General features: G+C 41.2%; 1 protein-coding gene across 2 annotated transcripts in view; it reads left to right on the top strand.

The window, feature by feature from the left end:
- Nucleotides 1-20,389, top strand: part of LOC139752796 (DNA-(apurinic or apyrimidinic site) endonuclease 2-like) — a 30,039-nt gene extending 9,650 nt beyond the window's left edge. For both annotated transcript variants that reach the window (XM_071668712.1, XM_071668713.1), the window contains 2 exons: nucleotides 370-588; nucleotides 16,962-20,389. In XM_071668712.1, the coding sequence (XP_071524813.1) occupies nucleotides 370-588; nucleotides 16,962-18,341 (1,599 nt within the window). In that variant the 3' untranslated portion in view covers nucleotides 18,342-20,389. The remainder of the gene's footprint in view (nucleotides 1-369; nucleotides 589-16,961) is intronic.
- Nucleotides 20,390-22,479: the final 2,090 nt, after the last annotated feature.

The following is a 22,479-nucleotide window of genomic DNA, read 5'->3' as shown; positions in this document are numbered from 1 at the left end:
TGCTGTGTGGAAGATGTTATGAATGAAGAAAGAAAATAAAGTATTTTGAAAAAACAGTGCATGAGTGGTAAAGGGTGTATGGATCAGGTGTTTGGTAGGAAGAATGTGTAATTTTGAGAAACAGATGGATTTGTATGTGGCATTTATGGATCAAGATGAAATATATGTTAGGATTGATAAAGATTCTCTGCAGAAGATGTTATGAATAAAGAAAGAAAAGAAAGTAGTTTGAGAAAACAGTGCAGGAGAAATATACATAAATTCAAGAATGCAATTAATGAAAAGATCGAAGAATAATCCCTTCAGAATTTCTTCTCGGTGCTTAACTTTTCTTGTCAGTGTAAGGATCTTTAACTTTTTCATTCACAGGGTAAAGATGGCACAAATTTAGAAGTGGCTGTGATCAATGTTTACTGTCCTCGTGTGGATCCTGAAAAACCTGAACGACGCATTTTCAAATTACGCTTTTATGAGTTACTTAGACAGAGAGCAGCTGCAATTCATGCCACTGGGTGTCATGTTATCATACTTGGAGATATAAACACTTCACACAAACGAATTGATCATTGTGATCCTGATGAAACTGAGGTAAGCAAACTTTTTGAGATGCCCAGCTCTTTTTGCATGTCACTTTCCTTATATTTATAATTTTGTTATAAAAAGTATGCTGAATATGCATGTTATAATTTTACTACTCTTTTGAAGTACCATGCTGTATGGGCATGTTGTTATCTCCAAACACTTTATATTTGTTTCACTGACTCACTCTCTTACCTTTCCACCTCAGGTTTACTTTTCTTGATTTCTGTACCCTGGTTCTTCTCACCCAGATTTACCTTTCTAGTCCCCACTTTATATTTATTCATACTGCATGGGTAACTTTATCTTCATATGTCCAGGAATGCCTGTATTAAGATGGAAGAAGGCCTTGGCATAAGTGTTTTAATTTTTGTATTTATGTTTCTAAGTAATTAGATTACCCATTATGAAAATAGTAAAGATGAAATAACCCTAGTTTGAAGTAGGAAGTTTTCAAGACTGCATGTGTCAGTTCTGACTTTATTTTGTTAAGTTTCCTTTTGCATGATATGAATTAACTCACTGCAAGATTAATGTTTATGTGTTTCTCACCCATAGGCAGATCCAATTGATCATATGCGTGAGCACTTGCTCTTTGGGAAATGAAATGCCATTTTGTCTCTCAAAACAGGATTCACCTTCATCAACCTTCATAATACATGTGAGGCTGGCTGTTTCTTGTTCTTATTAATTTTAGGGATTTTTTGGCATGGTATAATGATGAGGTAGCAACAAGCTTACAATTTACTCCATCACTCTCATGCACTATAGTTCATTATGTGGATCGTAACCATTGCTTCTGGAGTTTTCACTTCATAATATGAGATCCTGGACTTTAGAGATGTCGAATCTGTAACCTTTTCTTTGAGAGCACATTTTGTGCATACAGTATGCAGTCTGTTGTGGATGAGAGAGCTTGGGAAGTGAGTCAGTTGTTGTTCGCTAGTGATACAGTGCTGGTGGCTGATTCGGTTGAGAAACTGTAGAAGCTAGTGACTGAGTTTAGTAAAGTGTGTGAAAGAAGAAACCTGAGAGTAAATGTGAATAAGAGCAAGGTTATTAGGACAGTAGGGTTGAGGGAGAAGTCAGGTGGGAGGTAAGTTTGAATGGAGAAAAACTGGAGGAAGTGAAGTGTTTTAGATATCTTGGAGTGGATTTGGCAGCAGATGGAACCATGGAAGTGGAAGTGAATCATAGGGTGGGGGAGGGGGCGAAAGTTCTGGGAGCATTGAAAAATGTATGGAAGTCGGGAACGTTATCTCGGAAAGCAAAAATGGGTATGTTTGAAGGAATAGTGGTTCCAACAATGTTGTATGGTTGTGAGGCATGGGCTATAGATAGAGTTGTGCAGAGGAGGATGGATGTGCTGGAAATGAGATGTTTGAGGACAATATGTGGTGTGAGGTGGTTTGATTAAGTAATGAAAGGGTAAGAGAGATGTGTGGAAATAAAAAGAGTGTGGTTGAGAGAGAAGAAGAGGGTGTTTTGAAATGGTTTGGGCACATGGAGAGAATGAGTGAGGAAAGATTGACAAAGAGGATACATGTGTCAGAGGTGGAGGTAACGAGAAGTGGGAGACGAAATTGGAGGTGGAAAGATGGAGTGAAAAAGATTTTGAGTGATCGGGGCCTGAACATGCAGGAGGGTGAAAGGCGTGCAAGGGATAGAGTGAATTGGATCGATGTGATGTACTGGGGTCGACGTGCTGTCAATGGATTGAACCAGGTCATGTGAAGCGTCGGGGTAAACCATGGAAAGTTTTGTAGGGCCTGGATGTGGAAAGGGAGCTGTGGTTTTGGTGCATTATACATGACAGGTAGAGACAGTGTGAACGAATGTGGCCTTTGTTGTCTTTTCCTAGCGCCACCTCGCGCACATGTGGAGGGAGGGGGTTGTCATTTCATGTGTGGCGGCATGGCGACGGAAATGAATGAGCAGACAGTATGAATTATGCATATGTGTATATATGTATATGTCTGTGTGTATATATATATGTATATGTTGAGGTGTATAGGTATGTATATGTGCGTGTGTGGAAGTGTATCTATATACATGTGTATGTGGGTGGGTTGGGCCATTTTTTTGTGTGTTTCCTTGCGGTACCTCGCTGACGCGGGAGACAGTGACAAAGTATAATAAATAAGATAGAATATAGATCCCTGGGGATAGGGGAGAAAGAATACTTCCCACGCATTCCTCACGTGTCGAAGAAGGCGACTAAAGGGGATGGGAGCGGGAGGCTGGAAACACTCCCCTCCTTGTATTTTAACTTTCTAAAAGGGGAAACAGAAGGAGTCACGCGGGGTGTGCTCATCCTCCTCGAAGACTCAGATTGGGGTGTCTAAATGTGTGTGGATGTAACCAGGATGAGAAAAAAGGAGAGATAGGTAGTATTTTTGAGGAAAGGAACTTGGATGTTTTGACCCTGAGTGAAACGAAGCTAAAGGGTAAAGGGGAAGAGTGGTTTGGAAATGTCTTGGGAGTAAGGTCAGGGGTTAGTGAGAGGAAAAGAGCAAGGGAAGGAGTTGCACTACTCTTGAAACAGGAGTGGCGGGAGTATGTGATAGTGTAACAGGAGTGGCGGGAGTATGTGATAGAGTGTAAGAAAGTAAACTCTAGATTGATATGGGTAAAACTGAAAGTGGATGGAGAGAGATGGGTGATTATTGGTGCATATGCAGCTGGGCATGAGAAGAGAGATCATGAGAGGCAAGTGTTTTGGAAGCAGTTGAGTGAGTGTGTTAGTAGTTTTGATGCACAAGACCGGGTTATAGTGATGGGTAATTTGAAAGCAAAGGTGAGTAATGTGGCAGTTGAGGGAATAATTGGTGTACATGGGGTGTTCAGTGTTGTGAATGGAAATGGTGAAGAGCTTGTAGATTTAGGTGCTGAAAAAGGACTGGTGATTGGGAATACCTGGTTTAAATAGAGATATACATAAGCATACGTATGTACGTAGGAGAGATGGCCAGAGAGCGTTATTGGATTATGTGTTAATTGATAGGCATGCAAAAGAGAGACTTTTGGATGTTAATGTGCTGAGAGGTGCAACTGGAGGGATGTCTGATGATTATCTTGTAGAGGCGAAGGTGAAGATTTGTAGAGATTTTCAGAAAAGAAGAGAGAATGTTGGGGTGAAGAGAGTGATGAGGGTAAGTGAGCTTGGGAAGGAGACTTGTGTGAGGAAGTACCAGAAGAGACTGAGTACAGAATGGAAAAAGGTGAGAACAAGGAAGGTAAGGGGAGTGGGGTAGGAATGGGATGTATTTAGGGAAGCAGTGATGGCTTGTGCAAAAGATGCTTGTGGCATGAGAAGTGTGGGAGGTGGGCAGATTAGAAAGGGTAGTGAGTGGTGGGATGAAGTAGTAAGATTATTAGTGAAAGAGAAGAGGGAGGCATTTGGACGATTTTTACAGGGAAATAATGCAAATGAGTGGGAGATGTATAAAAGAAAGAGGCAGGAGGTCAAGAGAAAGGCGCAAGAGGTGAAAAAGAGGGCAAATGAGAGTTGGGGTGAGAGAGTATCATTAAATTTTAGGGAGAATAAAAAGATTTTTTGGAAGGAGGTAAATAAAGTGCGTAAGACAAGGGAGCAAATGGGAACTTCAGTGAAGGGGGCTAATTGGGAGGTGATAACAAGTAGCGGTGATGTGAGAAGGAGGTGGAGTGAGTATTTTGAAGTTTTGTTGAATGTGTTTGATGATAGAGTGGCAGATATAGGGTGTTTTGGTCAAGGTGGTGTGCAAAGTGAGAGGGTTAGGGAAAATGATTTGGTAAACAGAGGAGAGGTAGTAAAAGCTTTGCGGAAGATAAAAGCCGGCAAGGCAGCGGGTTTGGATGGTATTGCAGTGGCATTTATAAAAAAAGGGGGTGACTGTGTTGTTGACTGGTTGCTAAGGTTATTTAATGTATGTATGATTCATGGTGAGGTGCCTGAGGATTGGCGGAATGCTTGCATAGTGCCATTGTACAAAGGCAAAGGGGACAAAGGTGAGTGCTCAAATTACTTTAGTATAAGTTTGTTGAGTATTCCTGGTAAATTATATGGGAGGGTATTGATTGAGAGGGTGAAGGCAGTACAGAGCATCAGATTGGGGAAGAGCAGTATGGTTTCAGAAGTGGTAGAGGATGGGTGGATCAGGTGTTTGCTTTGAGGAATGTATGTGAGAAATACTTAGAAAAGCAAATGGATTTGTATGTAGCATTTATGGATCTGGAGAAGGCATATGATAGAGTTGATAGAGATGCTCTGTGGAAGGTATTAAGAATGTATGGTGTGGGAGGCAAGTTGTTATAAGCAGTGAAAAGTTTTTATCGAGGATGTAAGGCATGTGTACGTGTAGGAAGAGAGGAAAGTGATTGGTTCTCAGTGAATATAGGTTTGTGGCAGGGGTGTGTGATGTCTCCATGGTTGTTTGATTTGTTTATGGATGGGGTTGTTAGGGAGGTGAATGCAAGAGTTTTGGAAAGAGGGCAAGTATGCAGTCTGTTGTGGATGAGAGAGCTTGGGAAGTGAGTCAGTTGTTGTTCGCTGATGATACAGCGCTGGTGGCTGATTCATGGGAGATACTGCAGAAGCTGGTGACTGAGTTTGGTAAAGTGTGTGAAGGAAGAAAGGTGAGAGTAAATGTGAATAAGAGCAAGGTTAATAGGTACAGTAGGGTTGAGGGTCAAGTCAATTGGGAGGTAAGTTTGAATGGAGAAAAACTGGAGGAAGTGAAGCGTTTTAGATATCTGGAGTGGATTTGAGGGGAAGCAAAATGAGTGGGGTTAAAGGGTTTTGATGCACGGACCGGGTTTTTTTTTTAATTTTTTTTGGGGAGGGTTTATTTGAGCAAAGGTGGAATGGGCAGTTGGGGGAAATTTATTGGTACAGGGGTGTTCAGTGTTGTAAATGGAAATGGTGAAGAGCTTGAGATTAGTGCTAAAAAAGGGGCTTTTGTTTGGGGAATACCTGGTTTAAAAGGGAGATATACAAAGAATTTTAGAAAGTAGGGGGAGAGGCCAAGAGGCGAAATTTTTAGGAAATAAGGGTTTTTTTTTTGGTGGGGGCCAAAAGAGAGACTTTTGGATTTTAATGTGCGAGAGTTGAAAAACGGAGGATGTCTGATTTTATTTTTTTGGGGGCCCAAGGTGAAGTTTTGTAGGGTTTTCAGAAAAGAAGGGAATGTTGGGGTGGGGGGGTGTGAGGTAAGTGGCTGGAAGGAGCCCTGTGTGAGGAAGTACCAGGAGAGTGAGTACAGAATGAAAAAGGTGAGCAAGGAAGAAGGGGGGGAGTGGGGGAGGAATGGGATTATTTAGGGAATCGTGATGGTTGGCAAAAGAGGGTTTTTGGATGAGAAGTTTGAGGTGGGGATAGAAAGGGGGTTTTTTTTTTTGTGAGTGGGGGATGAAGGTAAATATTAGTTTAAAGAGAAAGGGAGGGATTTGGACGATTTTCAGGAAAATGCAAATTTAGTGGGGGAATGTATAAAAGAAAGAGCGGAGGGGCAAGAGAAAGGGCAAGGGTTAAAAAAAAAGGGCAAATGAGAGTTGGGGTGGAGGGGTATCATTAAATTTTTGGGAGAATTAAAAGATTTTGGAAGGAGGTAAATAAAGTGCGTAAGACAAGGGGGCAATTTGGGGAAATTCAGTGGGAAGGGGCAAATGGGGAGGTGATAACAGTAGGTGATGTGAGAAGGAGTGGAGGAGTTTTTGAGTTTTTTTGAATGTGGGTTTTAGATAGAGTGCAGATATTGGGTTTTGGTCAAATGATTTGGTAGCGGATGGAACCATGGAAGCGGAAGTGAATCATAGGGTGGGGGAGTGGGCGAAAATTCTGGGAGCGTTGAAGAATGTGTGGAAGTCGAGAACATTATCTCGGAAAGCAAAAATGGGTATGTTTGAAAGAATAGTAGTTCCAACAATGTTGTATGGTTGTGAGGCGTGGGCTATGGACAGAGGTGTGCGCAGGGGGGTGGATGTGCTTGAAATGAGATGTTTGAGGACAATATGTGGTTTGAGGTGGTTTGATCGAGTAAGTGATAATAGGGTAAGAGAGATGTGTGGTAATAGAAAGAGTGTGGTTGAGAGAGCAGAAGAGGGTGTTTTGAAATGGCTTGGTCACATGGAGAGAAGGAGAGAGAAAAGATTGACTAAGAGGATATATGTGTCAGAAGTGGGGGGCAACGAGGAGAAGTGGGAGACCAAATTTTAGGTGGAAAGATGGAGTGAAAAAGATTTTGAGTGATCGGGGCCTGAACATGCAGGAGGGTGAAAGGCGTGCAAGGAATAGAGTGAATTGGAATGATGTGGTATACAGGGGTCGACGTGCTGTTAATGGATTGAACCAGGGCGTGTGAAGTGTCTGGGGTAAACCATGGAAAGTTGTGTGGGGCTTGGATGTGGAAAGGGAGCTGTGGTTTCAGTGCATTATTACATGACAGCTAGAGACTGAGTGTGAATGAATGGGGCCTTTGTTGTCTTTTCCTAGCGCTACCTCGCACACATGAGGGGGGGAGGGGTTTTTATTTCATGTGTGGCGAGGGGGGGCGATGGGAATGAATTAAGGCAGACAATATGAATTATGTACATGTGTGTATATGTATATGTCTGTGTGTATATATATATATATATATATATATATATATATATATATATATATATGTATGTAAGAAACAATTTAGAAAACAAACTTTTAGCTTGAAATGAATGAAAAAATGAACGTCACATAATGGTTCAACCTCTGGCTATGGAAAAGGAAATGTACAATTTATTCACACAAACGTCAATAGCAGTTCTCATCAATTTCACCACTGAATCAATAAGCTTCAATGTCTAAGCTACATTTTTATATATATGTATGTGTGTGTGTGTGTGTGTGTGCGTGTGTGTGTGTGTGTGTGTGTGTGTGTGTGTGTGTGTGTATATATATATATGTATATTATCCCTGGGGATAGGGGTGAAAGAATACTTCCCACGTATTCCTCGCGTGTCGTAGAAAGCGACTAGAGGGGACGGGAGCGGGGGGCCGGAAATCCTCCCCTCCTTGTATTAACTTTCTAAAATGGGAAACAGAAGAAGGAGTCACGCGGGGAGTGCTCATCCTCCTCGAAGGCTCAGAGTGGGGTGCCTAAATGTGTGTGGATGTAACCAAGATGTGAAAAAAGGAGAGATAGGTAGTATGTTTGAGGAAAGGAACCTGGATGTTTTGGCTCTGAGTGAAACGAAGCTCAAGGGTAAAGGGGAAGAGTGGTTTGGAAATGTCTGGGGAGTGAAGTCAGGGGTTAGTGAGAGGACAAGAGCAAGGGAAGGAGTAGCAATACTCCTGAAACAGGAGTTGTGGGAGTATGTGATAGAATGTAAGAAAGTAAATTCTCGATTAATATGGGTAAAATTGAAAGTTGATGGAGAGAGGTGGGTGATTATTGGTGCATATGCACCTGGGCATGAGAAGAAAGATCATGAGAGGCAAGTGTTTTGGGAGCAGCTAAATGAGTGTGTTAGCGGTTTTGATGCACGAGACCGGGTTATAGTGATGGGTGATTTGAATGCAAAGGTGAGTAATGTGGCAGTTGAGGGAATAATTGGTATGCATGGGGTGTTCAGTGTTGTAAATGGAAATGGTGAAGAGCTTGTAGATTTATGTGCTGAAAAAGGACTGATGATTGGGAATACCTGGTTTAAAAAGCGAGATATACATAAGTATACTTATGTAAGTAGGAGAGATGGCCAGAGAGCGTTATTGGATTACGTGTTAATTGACAGGCGTGCAAAAGAGAGACTTTTGGATGTTAATGTGCTGAGAGGTGCAACTGGAGGGATGTCTGATCATTATCTTGTGGAGGCTAAGGTGAAGATTTGTATGGGTTTTCAGAAAAGAAGAGTGAATGTTGGGGTGAAGAGGGTGGTGAGAGTAAGTGAGCTTGAGAAGGAGACCTGTGTGAGGAAGTACCAGGAGAGACTGAGTACAGAATGGAAAAAGGTGAGAACAATGGAAGCAAGGGGAGTGGGGGAGGAATGGGATGTATTTAGGGAATCAGTGATGGATTGCGCAAAAGATGCTTGTGGCATGAGAAGAGTTTGAGGTGGGTTGATTAGAAAGGGTAGTGAGTGGTGGGATGAAGAAGTAAGAGTATTAGTGAAAGAGAAGAGAGAGGCATTTGGACGATTTTTGCAGGGAAAAAATGCAATTGAGTGGGAGATGTATAAAAGAAAGAGACAGGAGGTCAAGAGAAAGGTGCAGGAGGTGAAAAAAAGGGCAAATGAGAGTTGGGGTGAGAGAGTATCATTAAATTTTAGGGAGAATAAAAAGATGTTCTGGAAGGAGGTAAATAAAGTGCGTAAGACAAGGGAGCAAATGGGAACTTCAGTGAAGGGCGCAAATGGGGAGGTGATAACAAGTAGTGGTGATGTGAGAAGGAGATGGAGTGAGTATTTTGAAGGTTTGTTGAATGTGTTTGATGATAGAGTGGCAGATATAGGGTGTTTTGGTCGAGGTGGTGTGCAAAGTGAGAGGGTTAGGGAAAATTATTTGGTAAACAGAGAAGAGATAGTGAAAGCTTTGCGGAAGATGAAAGCTTTGTCGCTTTCTCCCGCGTTTGCGAGGTTGCGCAAGGAAACAGACGAAAGAAATGGCCCAACCCACCCCCATACATATGTATATACATACGTCCACACACGCAAATATACATATACCTACACAGCTTTCCATGGTTTACCCCAGACGCTTCACATGCCCTGATTCAATCCACTGACAGCACGTCAACCCCAGTATACCACATCGATCCAGATCACTCTATTCCTTGCCCTCCTTTCACCCTCCTGCATGTTCAGGCCCCGATCACACAAAATCTTTTTCACTCCATCTTTCCACCTCCAATTTGGTCTCCCACTTCTCCTCGTTTCCTCCACCTCCGACACATATATCCTCTTGGTCAATCTTTCCTCACTTATTCTCTCCATGTGCCCAAACCATTTCAAAACACCCCTCTTCTGCTCTCTCAACCACGCTCTTTTTATTTCCACACATCTCTCTTACCCTTACGTTACTTACTCGATCAAACCACCTCACACCACACATTGTCCTCAAACATCTCATTTCCAGCACATCCATCCTCCTGCGCACAACTCTATCCATAGCCCACGCCTCGCAACCATACAACATTGTTGGAACCACTATTCCTTCAAACATACCCATTTTTTCTTTCCGAGATAATGTTCTCGACTTCCACACATTCTTCAAGGCTCCCAGAATTTTCCCCCCCTCCCCCACCCTATGATCCACTTCCGCTTCTATGGTTCCTTCCGCTGCCAGATCCACTCCCAGATATCTAAAACACTTTACTTCCTCCAGTTTTGCTCCATTCAAACTTACCTCCCAATTGACTTGACCCTCAACCCTACTGTACCTAATAACCTTGCTCTTATTCACATTTAATCTTAACTTTCTTCTTTCACACACTTTACCAAACTCAGTCACCAGCTTCTGCAGTTTCTCACATGAATCAGCCAACAGCGCTGTATCATCAGCGAACAACAACTGACTCACTTCCCAAGCTCCACCATCCACAACAGACTTCATACTTGCCCCTCTTTCCAAAACTCTTGCATTCACCTCCCTAACAACCCCATCCATAAACAAATTAAACAACCATGGAGACATCACACACCCCTGCCGCAAACCTACATTCAGTGAGAACCAATCACTTTCCTCTCTTCCTACATGTACACATGCCTTACATCCTCGATAAAAACTTTTCACTGCTTCTAACAACTTGCCTCCCACACCATATATTCTTAGTATCTTCCACAGAGCATCTCTATCAACTCTATCATATGCCTTCTCCAGATCCATAAATGCTACATACAAATCCATTTGCTTTTCTAAGTATTTCTCACATACATTCTTCAAAGCAAACACCTGATCCACACATCCTCTACCACATCTGAAACCACACTGCTCTTCCCCAATCTGATGCTCTGTACATGCCTTCACCATCTCAATCAATACCCTCCCATATAATTTACCAGGAATACTCAACAAACTTATACCTCTGAAATTTGAGCACTCACTCTCATCCCCTTTGCCTTTGTATAATGGCACCATGCACGCATTCCGCCAATCCTCAGGCTCCTCACCATGATTCATACATATATTAAATAACCTTACCAACCAGTCAATAATACAGTCACCCCCTTTTTTAATAGATTCCACTGCAATACCATCCAAACCTGCTGCCTTGCCGGCTTTCATCTTCCGCAAAGCTTTTACTACCTCTTCTCTGTTTACCAAATCATTTTCCCTAACCCTCTCACTTTGCACACCTCCCTAAAATTTAATGATACTCTCTCACCCCAACTCTCATTTGCCCTCTTTTTCACCTCTTGCACCTTTCTCTTGACCTCCTGTCTCTTTCTTTTATACATCTCCCACTCAATTGCATTTTTTCCCTGCAAAAATCGTCCAAATGCCTCTCTCTTCTCTTTAACTAATAATCTTACTTCTTCATCCCACCACTCACTACCCTTTCTACTCAACCCACGTCCCACTCTTCTCTTGCCACAAGCATCTTTTGTGCAATCCATCACTGATTCCCTAAATACATCCCATTCCTCCCCCACTCCCCTTACTTCCATTGTTCTCTCCTTTTTCCATTCTGTACTCAGTCTCTCCTGGTACTTCCTCACACAAGTCCCCTTCCCAAGCTCACTTACTCTCACCACCCTCTTCACCCCAACATTCACTCTTCTTTTCTGAAAACCCATACAAATCTTCACCTTAGCCTCCACAAGATAATGATCAGACATCCCTCTAGTTGCACCTCTCAGCACATTCACATCCAAAAGTCTCTGTTTTGCGCGCCTGTCAATTAACACGTAATCCAATAACGCTCTCTGGCCATCTCTCCTACTTACATACGTATATTTATGTATACATGTGTATATATGTATATACATGTGTATATACATATATACACATGTACATATTCATACTGTCTGCCTTTATTCATTCCCATCGCCACCCCACCACACATGAAAATTACAACCCCCTCCCCGATCATGTGCGCGACGTAGCACTAGGAAAAGACAACAAAGGCCACATTCGTTCACACTCAGTCTCTAGCTGTCATGTAATAATGCACCGAACCCACAGCTCCCTTTCCACATCCAGGCCCCACAGAACTTTCCATGGTTTACCCCAGACGCTTCTCATGCCTTGGTTCAATCCACTGACTGCACGTCGACCCCGGTATATCACATTGTTCCAATTCACTCTATTCCTTGCATGCCTTTCACCCTCCTGCATGTTCAGGCCCCAATCACTCAAAATCTTTTTCACTCCATCTTTGCACCTCCAATTTGGTCTCCCAGTTCTCCTCGTTCCCTCCACCTCTGACACACATATCCTCTTGATCAATATTTATTCACGGTTAATCTTTAATCTATGTATATAACATCAAATGCAGTAAACTACTTCACCATTCATAAACTTTCACAGGAACATGACAACACATCTAATCATCATATAGTTAACTTTAATCAGTTCTTTTGAACACCTTGTGCTTAATTACTTCACTATGCTTAAGCTGAGTGTCCACTTGTATGATTAGTGGTGATCCTTTTATTTTTGAAGTAAATTCTTTGAAAATAACTCTGCCTTAGCTTTTCAACAAACTTGTCCTTTAATTTTCCCTTTTTACATTAGATACATTAGATATCACTACAAATAGCAAAACATTACCAGTGATAGGGTCTATCACTGGAATGAACAACACCAGCTAAACTCTGTGAGTAACTATAAAGGTTAGGTCTGTTTTATTGCCACATGTTGATCCTTGGCATACTCTTTAATAGTGCCGTTCTCATATTGTTCTGGACTGATAGCCATGCATAGCACTTTGTTTTATTGTTGCACAATGCTTAAAATGTGTGCTTGCAGAGGTACTGTGATGGAAACACCAGAAAATTTTTCTCTCATTTCTTGCCATATCTCAAGTTTGATCTGAAAAGCCCTGTATTTTGTTGAAATAAGTCACAGCAGTTGAGTAACCATGAAGAGATTTGTTGAAGTGAAAAATTGTATCCTTGAGGTGAGCAAGCCTTAGGTTTGCATGTCATCTGACAGTTTGTTGGTAGAATTTCTTGATTTCTCTTTCTTACTTCTAACAAAGAATTCTTTCAACTGTCTTCATTTTTAGGACTTCAGCAGCTATGTTCTCCTCTATCAACCTTCGTACATCTGTGTGGAGAAGGAAATGCTCCATAATTGTTTATGACAAGTAACTGATTAAAGAAAAAAAAAGCTGGGAGCTGTACTTCCACATGTTCAGACAGTGAGGATAATGGAAGGCAATTTATGGCAGACAAAGTAACTGACTGATGACTCATGATCCAAGTTGGTGGTAATCTTGTTGGTATTTTAGTAAGGTTATTGGGTTTTTGTTTTTTAGAAGTTCAGATTTTCAAAGTTCAATCTGCAGATGCTTTTCCTTAACCTGGCAGACAAGTTCTTTATTAGGAGAAAAACTTTCTTTTCCAGACTTTGTGTCGAGTTGTTGCAGTTCTTAAACTTATTCATAAACTTTTTCTTGGTGGTTTTTAGAAATGAATTTTAGTTAGTTTTTTGATAAATTACAGAGCAGAATAAGTCATGAGAATTGAATAGAGCTAGTAGTTTTAATATTTTTACTGCTGAAAAGAGCTGTTTGGGGGATACTGATGGTAACAGCATATGGATTGAAATGAGCAGTGATGAAGTGTTTTGGAGATGTGGGATGTCAGAGGGCGAAAGACATGGGATGTGTTGTTTTGCAGTGTATGAATAGAAATAACATGAAATGGATTAGTGTTGTGAAGAATTCATAGTTTTAGTTTGGCAAAGAAAATGTGTAGGGAGAGAGGAAGGAAATAGAGTGAAGAGAGGACACCTAACATCTTGGAAGAGGAAATTGAGGGAATATTTTGGTAAGAGGATACAGGAAAGAAAAAGAGGGATAGAATATAGTAGGGAGGTGTGCTTAGATAGGGCGGCTTAAAGATACCATACCTTGGCTGACCCCCCATGGGAAAGTTTCTAGAGAGAATGAAGTGTTATAAGTAATTTACAGGAAGATGGAAAGACTGACTTTGTGTGTCAAGGATTGAATTGATAGTGACCAGTTTTAGATCATAATTTCATTTGCTTCATTGATGGTTGTGTAGGATAATTACTGACTGAAGAGCATCTTTACTTCCTCTGTTGATTACTTCACTTGAGATTCAACACTTGTGGAGTTCTCTCAACCGTACTTCAGCCAGGCTTTTTGGCTGGCCAAATTAGTTGGCTGTCTGCATTCTATAATTGCAGATATAATGTAGAATCAGATTGCTATCAGTTTTAGTAGTTTTCAGTATCTTTGTTTAACCTCAAAAATATGTGAAATCCCATTTCACGATATCGATATTTCCACATTTCTCTGGGGTTGCAATTCCCTGGATCCCCCTAGGACTTTAAAGGGTCAACTTTTCTAAGAAAACTCTTGTGAAGATATATGTTTTAAACCATGCGGTTTGATCTGATAGGAAATATTTTCCAGAGACTTATCACCTTTGAAATGTGGGATAGATTTGTTAGATTTAGAAAAATACTTTAGTACTGAGGGTTTGGGCATATGATTTCATATAAACATATCCTGAACTGTTTTGTCATTATTATGATGGCAGTTGATGAAATGGAGGACTGTTTGTTGAGGTGTTTTGTACATGTGGAAATGATGACATTTGTATTTTGGGAAGGTTACTGGGAGGTTTTGATGAAAGTAGAGATGATGGAAAAGAGAAAGTGAGAAAATATAAGAGAAAGGTGCAAGAGGTGAAAAAGAGGGCAAATGAGAGTTGGGGTGAGAGAGTATCATTAAATTTTAGGGAGAATAAAAAGATGTTCTGGAAGGAGGTAAATAAAGTGCTTAAGACAAGGGAGCAAATGGGAACTTCAGTGAAGGGCACTAATGGGAAGGTGATAACAAGTAGTGGTGATGTGAGAAGGAGATGGAGTGAGTATTTTGAAAGTCTGTTGAATGTGTTTGATGATAGAGTAGCAGATACAGGGTGTTTTGGGCGAGGTGGTGTGCAGAGTGAGAGGGTTAGGGAAAATGATTTGGTAAACAGAGAAGAGGTAGTAAAAGCTTTGCGGAAGATGAAAGCCGGCAAGGCAGCAGGTTTGGATGGTATTGCAGTGGAATCTATTTAAAAAGGGGGTGACTGTATTGTTGACTGGTTGGTAAGGTTATTTAATGTATGTATGACTCATGGTGAGGTGCCTGAGGATTGGCGGAATGCGTGCATAGTGCCATTGTACAAAGGCAAAGGGGATAAGAGTGAGTGCTCAAATTACAGAGGTATAAGTTTGTTGAGTATTCCTGGTAAATTATATGGGAGGATATTGATTGAGAGGGTGAAGGCATGTACAGAGCATCAGATTGGGGAAGAGCAGTGTGGTTTCAGAAGTGGTAGAGGATGTGTGGAGCACGTGTTTGCTTTGAAGAATGTATGTGAGAAATACTTAGAAAAGCAAATGGATTTGTATGTAGCATTTATGGATCTGGAGAAGGCATATGATAGAGTTGATAGAGATGCTCTGTGGAAGGTATTAAGAATATATGGTGTGGGAGGCAAGTTGTTAGAAGCAGTGAAAAGTTTTTATCGAGGATGTAAGGCATGTGTACGTGTAGGAAGAGAGGAAAGTGATTGGTTCTCAGTGAATGTAGGTTTGCGGCAGGGGTGTGTGATGTCTCCATGGTTGTTTAATTTGTTTATGGATGGGGTTGTTATGGAGGTGAATGCAAGAGTTTTGGAAAGAGGGGCAAGTATGAAGTCTGTTGTGGATGAGAGAGCTTGGGAAGTGAGTCAGTTGTTGTTCGCTGATGATACAGCGCTGGTGGCTGATTCATGTGAGAAACTGCAGAAGCTGGTGACTGAGTTTGGTAAAGTGTGTGAAAGAAGAAAGTTAAGAGTAAATTTGAATAAGAGCAAGGTTATTAGGTACAGTAGGGTTGAGGGTCAAGTCAATTGGGAGGTAAGTTTGAATAGAGCAAAACTGGAGGAAGTAAAGTGTTTTAGATATCTGGGAGTGGATCTGGCAGCGGATGGAACCATGGAAGTGGAAGTGAATCATAGGGTGGGGGAGGGGGCGAAAATCCTGGGAGCCTTGAAGAATGTGTGGAAGTCGAGAACATTATCTCGGAAAGCAAAAATGGGTATGTTTGAAGGAATAGTGGTTCCAACAATGTTGTATGGTTACGAGGCGTTGGCTATGGGTAGAGTTATGCGCAGGAGGGTGTATGTGCTGGAAATGAGATGTTTGAGGACAATGTGTGGTGTGAGGTGGTTTGATCGAGTAAGTAATGTAAGGGTAAGAGAGATGTGTGGAAATAAAAAGAGCGTGGTTGAGAGAGCAGAAGAGGGTGTTTTGAAATGGTTTGGGCACATGGAGAGAATGAGCGAGGAAAGATTGACCAAGAGGATATATGTGTCGGAGGTGGAGGGAACGAGGAGAAGTGGGAGACCAAATTGGAGGTGGAAAGATGGAGTGAAAAAGATTTTGTGTGATCGGGGCCTGAACAAGCAGGAGGGTGAAAGGCGGGCAAGAAATAGAGTGAATTGGATCGATGTGGTATACCGGGGTTGACGTGCTGTCAGTGGATTGATTCAGGGCATGTGAAGCGTCTGGGGTAAACCATGGAAAGTTGTGTGGGGCCTGGATGTGGAAAGGGAGCTGTGGTTTCGGGCATTATTGCATGACAGCTAGAGACTGAGTGTGAACGTATGTGGCCTTTGTTGTCTTTTCCTAGCGCTACCTCGCACACATGAGGGGGGAGGGGGATGGTATCCCATGTGTGGCGAGGTGGCGATGGGAATGAATAAAGGCAGACAGTGTGAATTGTGTGCATGGGTATATATGTATGTGTCTGTGTGTGTATATATATATATATATATATATATATATATATATATATATATATATATATATATATATGTGTACATTGAGATGTATAGGTATGTATATTTGCGTGTGTGGACTTGTATGTATATACATGTGTATGGGGGTGGGTTGGGCCATTTCTTTTGTCTGTTTCCTTGCGCTACCTCGCAAACGCTGGAGACAGCGACAAAGCAAAATAAATAGATATATAATAAACATTATGAATGATGGAGGCATATGAGGACATTCTTTAACTGCTTTGCTGTGATGAAAATTTTACTAAAATATCTTCCAGTGTGTCGAGAAGATATTTTTTAAAGAAAGATACAGTAACTGCTTAGCTGTGATGAAAATTTTACTAAAATATCTTCCAGTGTGTCGAGAAGATATTTTTTAAAGAAAGATACAGTACTAATCTGAAATTTTCGACCTTTTGCTGCAGATATTTGAAGATCGGCTGGAAAGAAGGTACCTGGACAAGTTTCTCATTCCACTGTGCAGGAAGGAAATAGATCGGAGTGTTGAAAAAAGATTTTGTAAAGAATATGAAATGAATGCATTTCCAAGTGGTACAAGCAGCAAAGACAGAATCAGCCCACAGAGTCAGGAGGCAAGTCAAATTCCTTCTCTTTCATCAATGTCAGAGAAGACAGGAACTGATGTACACCAAGATCTTGTCAGTTATAACTCAGATGAAGGGCATATCATGTATAAAGATGTAGATGCTCAAATAACATTAGTAAGAGAAGATTTAGAAAAAAATGATCCACACAGAAAGCCAGAGGGAAAGGCAAGGCACACAGATATTGAAGCAGAGGAATTTTCTGATGATCATTTACTTGTGTCTGGAACAGACTTTAGAGTAGTTGATACATTTCGTTACTTTTACCCAGACAGAAAGGAGGCTTTCTCTTGCTGGAATACCTTTACTAATGCTAGGTCCACCAATTATGGAACTAGGATAGATTATTTACTCTGTAATGAGGAATTCCTTCCATATGTAGAGGACAGTTTGATTCTTCAGGACGTAATGGGAAGTGATCACTGTCCAGTGGCTATTGTGATAACAGGAGAATTAGTTTCTTCAGTTAAATTTCCATGCATGTGTACTAAATTTTTCCCAGAATTTCGAGGACAACAGCAAAAGTTGTCATCATATTTTCAGCCAATATCTTCCTCACCTGAGTGCCAAACAAAAACAAATAAGAATTCCTTTCCTCTTTCAAAGACAGGAAGCTTAACTGGTAAAACTTTACCGAGTACAGCCAAAAGAAAAAGTAGTAACACCCAAACAAAGTCTGCAAACAAAAAAGTCCAAGTAGAAAAGCAAATGAAGCTTAGTAGCTTCTTTGTTTCAAAAGTAAGTAACCAGAAGAATCAGACAGTATCATCAAACTTAGAAGGCAACAGATGGGAGAGTCAGAGTCTAGATCAAAATCTGAGTGAAACTGAAGATTCACTGAGTGCAGCAACCCATGTAAATGATTCAAGTCATATCATTTCAGAATCATATGAAGGTTCAGGTTCTTGCCCTCTCGATATTTCTTCAAATTGCTTTTCGACTGTAGCAGAGGACATTAAAACTTGCCCAGAATCTGGTTCGAAGTCATCTAATCAAGCCAAGAAGTCAGGATGGGGTTTCTTAATGAAGGGACCACAACCTCCTCCCCTCTGTTCTGGCCACAAGGAACCTACTGTGCTGTTGACTGTCAAGAAGAAAGGCCCAAATATAAACCGTCAGTTCTATGCATGTGCCAGGGGTGTAGGAAAAGAAGGAGACCCTAATGCTAGATGTAATTTTTTCAAATGGGTTGGAAGATAAATGTAATATTTTTTTTTGTTGAACTTGTTTGCCATTTCTCATGTTAGTGAGGCAGAACTATAAACAGGCAGAGAAAAGGTGTCATTCACTCACATCCATTTACTAGCTGTCATGTATAATGTATTGAAACCATAACCCTCTGTCCACAGTGAGGCCTCACAGACCTTTCCATGGTTAACTCTGGCTGTTTGATGTGCTCTGGTTCAGTTTATTTACAGCGCATTGCTTCAAGTATATCACATTACTCAGATTCACTGTCCTTTGCATACCTTTCACCCTCCCACATGATCAGGCCCAGAGCATCGAAAAAATTTCTCATTCCATCCCCCCAATTCCTGTTTGGTTTCTTCCCTTCTTGTCCCCTCCACTTCAGACACATATGCTCTCTTCATCAACCTCTTTTCACTCTATGTATCTTTATCTCTGATGCCTGTTTCCACCTGGAATTCCCTCAAGGGAGGTGGCCACAGCAATAGTCTCTCCATAACTCCATTGATGTTTTGTAGCCTTTAGTGCCTTACTCTTAATAGGCCACCAGCAAAGGGCAATTCTAGTGCAGTGTTTGCAGAGGCTCCTACCTAATGTTCTTACTGACTACATCTACTTAATGGTCCTGCCTAATTTTCCTGCCTACTACTTTTATCTAATGTTTTTATTCACTCCCCTTACTAATTCTCTCCATATCTTAAGACCATTTCAGCACTATCTTCAGCTCTCAAACAAAGCCTTCTTATTTCCACACTTCTATCTCACCCTCTCATTACATACTTGATCAGCCTTCCTTGCACCACTTATTGTTCTCAAACATTTCATTGCTAACACATGCATCCTTCTCTACATTTTCATCTATAACCCACGTCTTGTATCCGTACCATATCTTTGGGACTACAATACCTCCAAACACACCCAATTTTGCCTTACCGGATAGCCACCTCTCTTTCCACACATTCCTTACTGCTACTAAAACCTTTGACCCCTTACCCACCCAATGACTTGCCTCTGCAACCATGGGTCTGTTCTCTGTCACGTTCACACCTGTCCATCCCACCTAACCCATCTCTACACTGCTGAACTGAACAACTTTCCATTTATTCACATTTACTCTCAACTTCTTCCTTTCTCACATTACCCTTCATTGGCATGTCATCAGCAAGCAACAACTGGGTTTCTTCCTAGGCCCACCTCATCCTCTGCCTGCCTCTCTCTCCAAGACCTTTGCAATACCTTCCTCACCACTCCATCCGTAAACAAATTAAACAGCCCTGTTGCTACAGATCTGCTTTCACCTGGAACCATTCACCCTTCTCTCTACCTACTCATACTCTAGCCTTACTGTCTTGATAAAAACTCTTCACCACTACTGAAAGCTAGCCTCCCACACCAAACATGTATTATTATGAAAAAAATGAAATATGAAAAAGGAAGAAATTCTGAGTACTGGGATATTTTTTTTTATGTATATATTTTGCCAGGTGAGGATATTCCCTCAGAGGCCCAGTCCTCTGTTCTTAACGCTGCCTTGCTAACGCGGGAAATGGCGAATAGTTTGAAAGAATAGTTTTGATTTTGCAACTTATATCAGTAGTTTTTCAGAGTCCTTTATATCACTAAATATGCCAGTTTACACCAATCAATGGTTAGAATCCATCAAAGGTTAGGTGAAATTTAATTGTGTGCTTTTATTGAGAATTCATTCAAGTAGAATCCATTTGTCATTATAAAGATATTTATGCTGTATCACTGCCTCAGAATTTAAGCTCTGAAACTGGAAACCCTTTTATTTCTGATTAGGAGCCTCATCTTTTGGAACTGGGTCTAAATTGGAGCTTTTATCCCCTTATCCCTTGCTTTTCCTCAAAACAAAAATGGTTAGTGTATTCCCAAATGGTACAACTATGAATTTTGATGTGGTTAAAGGCTGTAGTTAATCTTCCGTTGAATGGTTATTTCACGAAAGTGGGCAGTCGTTGGACTGGTTTCCTAGAACCAAACTTCACTCTTTGAAAACAGATTCCAAAAATATTTGATGCATCTGGAAACTTTTTTTTTTTTTTTTTTTTTTTTTTTTTTTTTATACTTTGTCGCTGTCTCCCGCGTTTGCGAGGTAGCGCGAGGAAACAGACGAAAGAAATGGCCCAACCCCCATACACACGTACATACACACGTCCACACACGCAAATATACATACCTACACAGCTTTCCATGGTTTACCCCAGACGCTTCACATGCCTTGATTCAATCCACTGACAGCACGTCAACCCCTGTATACCACATCGCTCCAATTCACTCTATTCCTTGCCCTCCTTTCACCCTCCTGCATGTTCAGGCCCCGATCACACAAAATCTTTTTCACTCCATCTTTCCACCTCCAATTTGGTCTCCCTCTTCTCCTCGTTCCCTCCACCTCCGACACATATATCCTCTTGGTCAATCTTTCCTCACTCATTCTCTCCATGTGCCCAAACCATTTCAAAACACCCTCTTCTGCTCTCTCAACCACGCTCTTTTTATTTCCACACATCTCTCTTACCCTTACGTTACTTACTCGATCAAACCACCTCACACCACACATTGTCCTCAAACATCTCATTTCCAGCACATCCATCCTCCTGCGCACAACTCTATCCATAGCCCACGCCTCGCAACCATACAACATTGTTGGAACCACTATTCCTTCAAACATACCCATTTTTGCTTTCCGAGATACTGTTCTCGACTTCCACACATTTTTCAAGGCTCCCAAAATTTTCGCCCCCTCCCCCACCCTATGATCCACTTCCGCTTCCATGGTTCCATCCGCTGACAGATCCACTCCCAGATATCTAAAACACTTCACTTCCTCCAGTTTTTCTCCATTCAAACTCACCTCCCAATTGACCTGACCCTCAACCCTACTGTACCTAATAACCTTGCTCTTATTCACATTTACTCTTAACTTTCTTCTTCCACACACTTTACCAAACTCAGTCACCAGCCTCTGCAGTTTCTCACATGAATCAGCCACCAGCGCTGTATCATCAGCGAACAACAACTGACTCACTTCCCAAGCTCTCTCATCCCCAACAGACTTCATACTTGCCCCTCTTTCCAGGACTCTTGCATTTACCTCCCTAACAACCCCATCCATAAACAAATTAAACAACCATGGAGACATCACACACCCCTGCCGCAAACCTACATTCACTGAGAACTTTTTATATGTATAATAATACAACTTATACTTCATTGTGATGATTCTTTTTTCTACAAATATATTAATAAATGTTATATTTTATATGATAATGATTTTTTTAATAAGAACTATGTTTGAACAACCAAATTATAAGAACTCTTATTACCATCATTATTGTGCGTGTACATTAGGTGTAATTGTGAAATAAGACGATCAAGAATGTTTGAGTTGTTGAAATTTATTTCTTTATTGGGGGATGCAAAATATGGAAAGAATAGTTGAAAAGATAGTTGTGTAACTTGAGGACCCCTTATATGGGGTTCATGCAGCTTTGAGGCTGCATTCCACATGGGAGGAGGATGAGGTGGGCTCTTTTGTGGTGTAATAACACAATCTAAATTCCTTCAGTTTGAGACTTCATGATAACAGAAAGGGTATATTCAGTGATGGCTCACAATGAGGTGGTATAGATTTTGCTGTTACTGAAGAAAAATTACTTTCTTTTTTATTATACTTTGTCACTGTCTCCTGTGTTAGCGAGGTAGCGCAATGAAACAGATGAAGAATGGCCCAACCCACCCGCTCACAAATGTATATACATGAACGTCCACATGCACATATACATACCTATACATTTCAACTTATACATACATATACATACACAGACATATACATATATACACATGTACATGCTGCCTTCATCCATTCCTGCCACCACCCCACCACACATGAAATAGCACCCCCTCCCCCCATGTGTGAGCAAGGTAGCGCTAGGAAAAGACAACTAAGGCCACACTCGTTCACACTCAGTCTAGCTGTCATGTGTAATGTACACATGACAGTAAAATTTTCAAAAGATCTTCCTTATTTACTGCAGAACTAAATGGTGCTCAGACTGCACATAAGAAAACCAAACAACATTCCCTCTCTCACCCACACAGCACAGCTTTAGACTGAATCACTGCA

This window comes from Panulirus ornatus, chromosome 13 (assembly GCF_036320965.1).
Source record: "Panulirus ornatus isolate Po-2019 chromosome 13, ASM3632096v1, whole genome shotgun sequence".
In the NCBI taxonomy this organism is placed as follows: Eukaryota; Metazoa; Arthropoda; class Malacostraca; order Decapoda; family Palinuridae; genus Panulirus; species Panulirus ornatus.
Note: the sequence above shows the minus strand (reverse complement) of the source record. Positions and strands in the feature narration are given on the sequence as shown.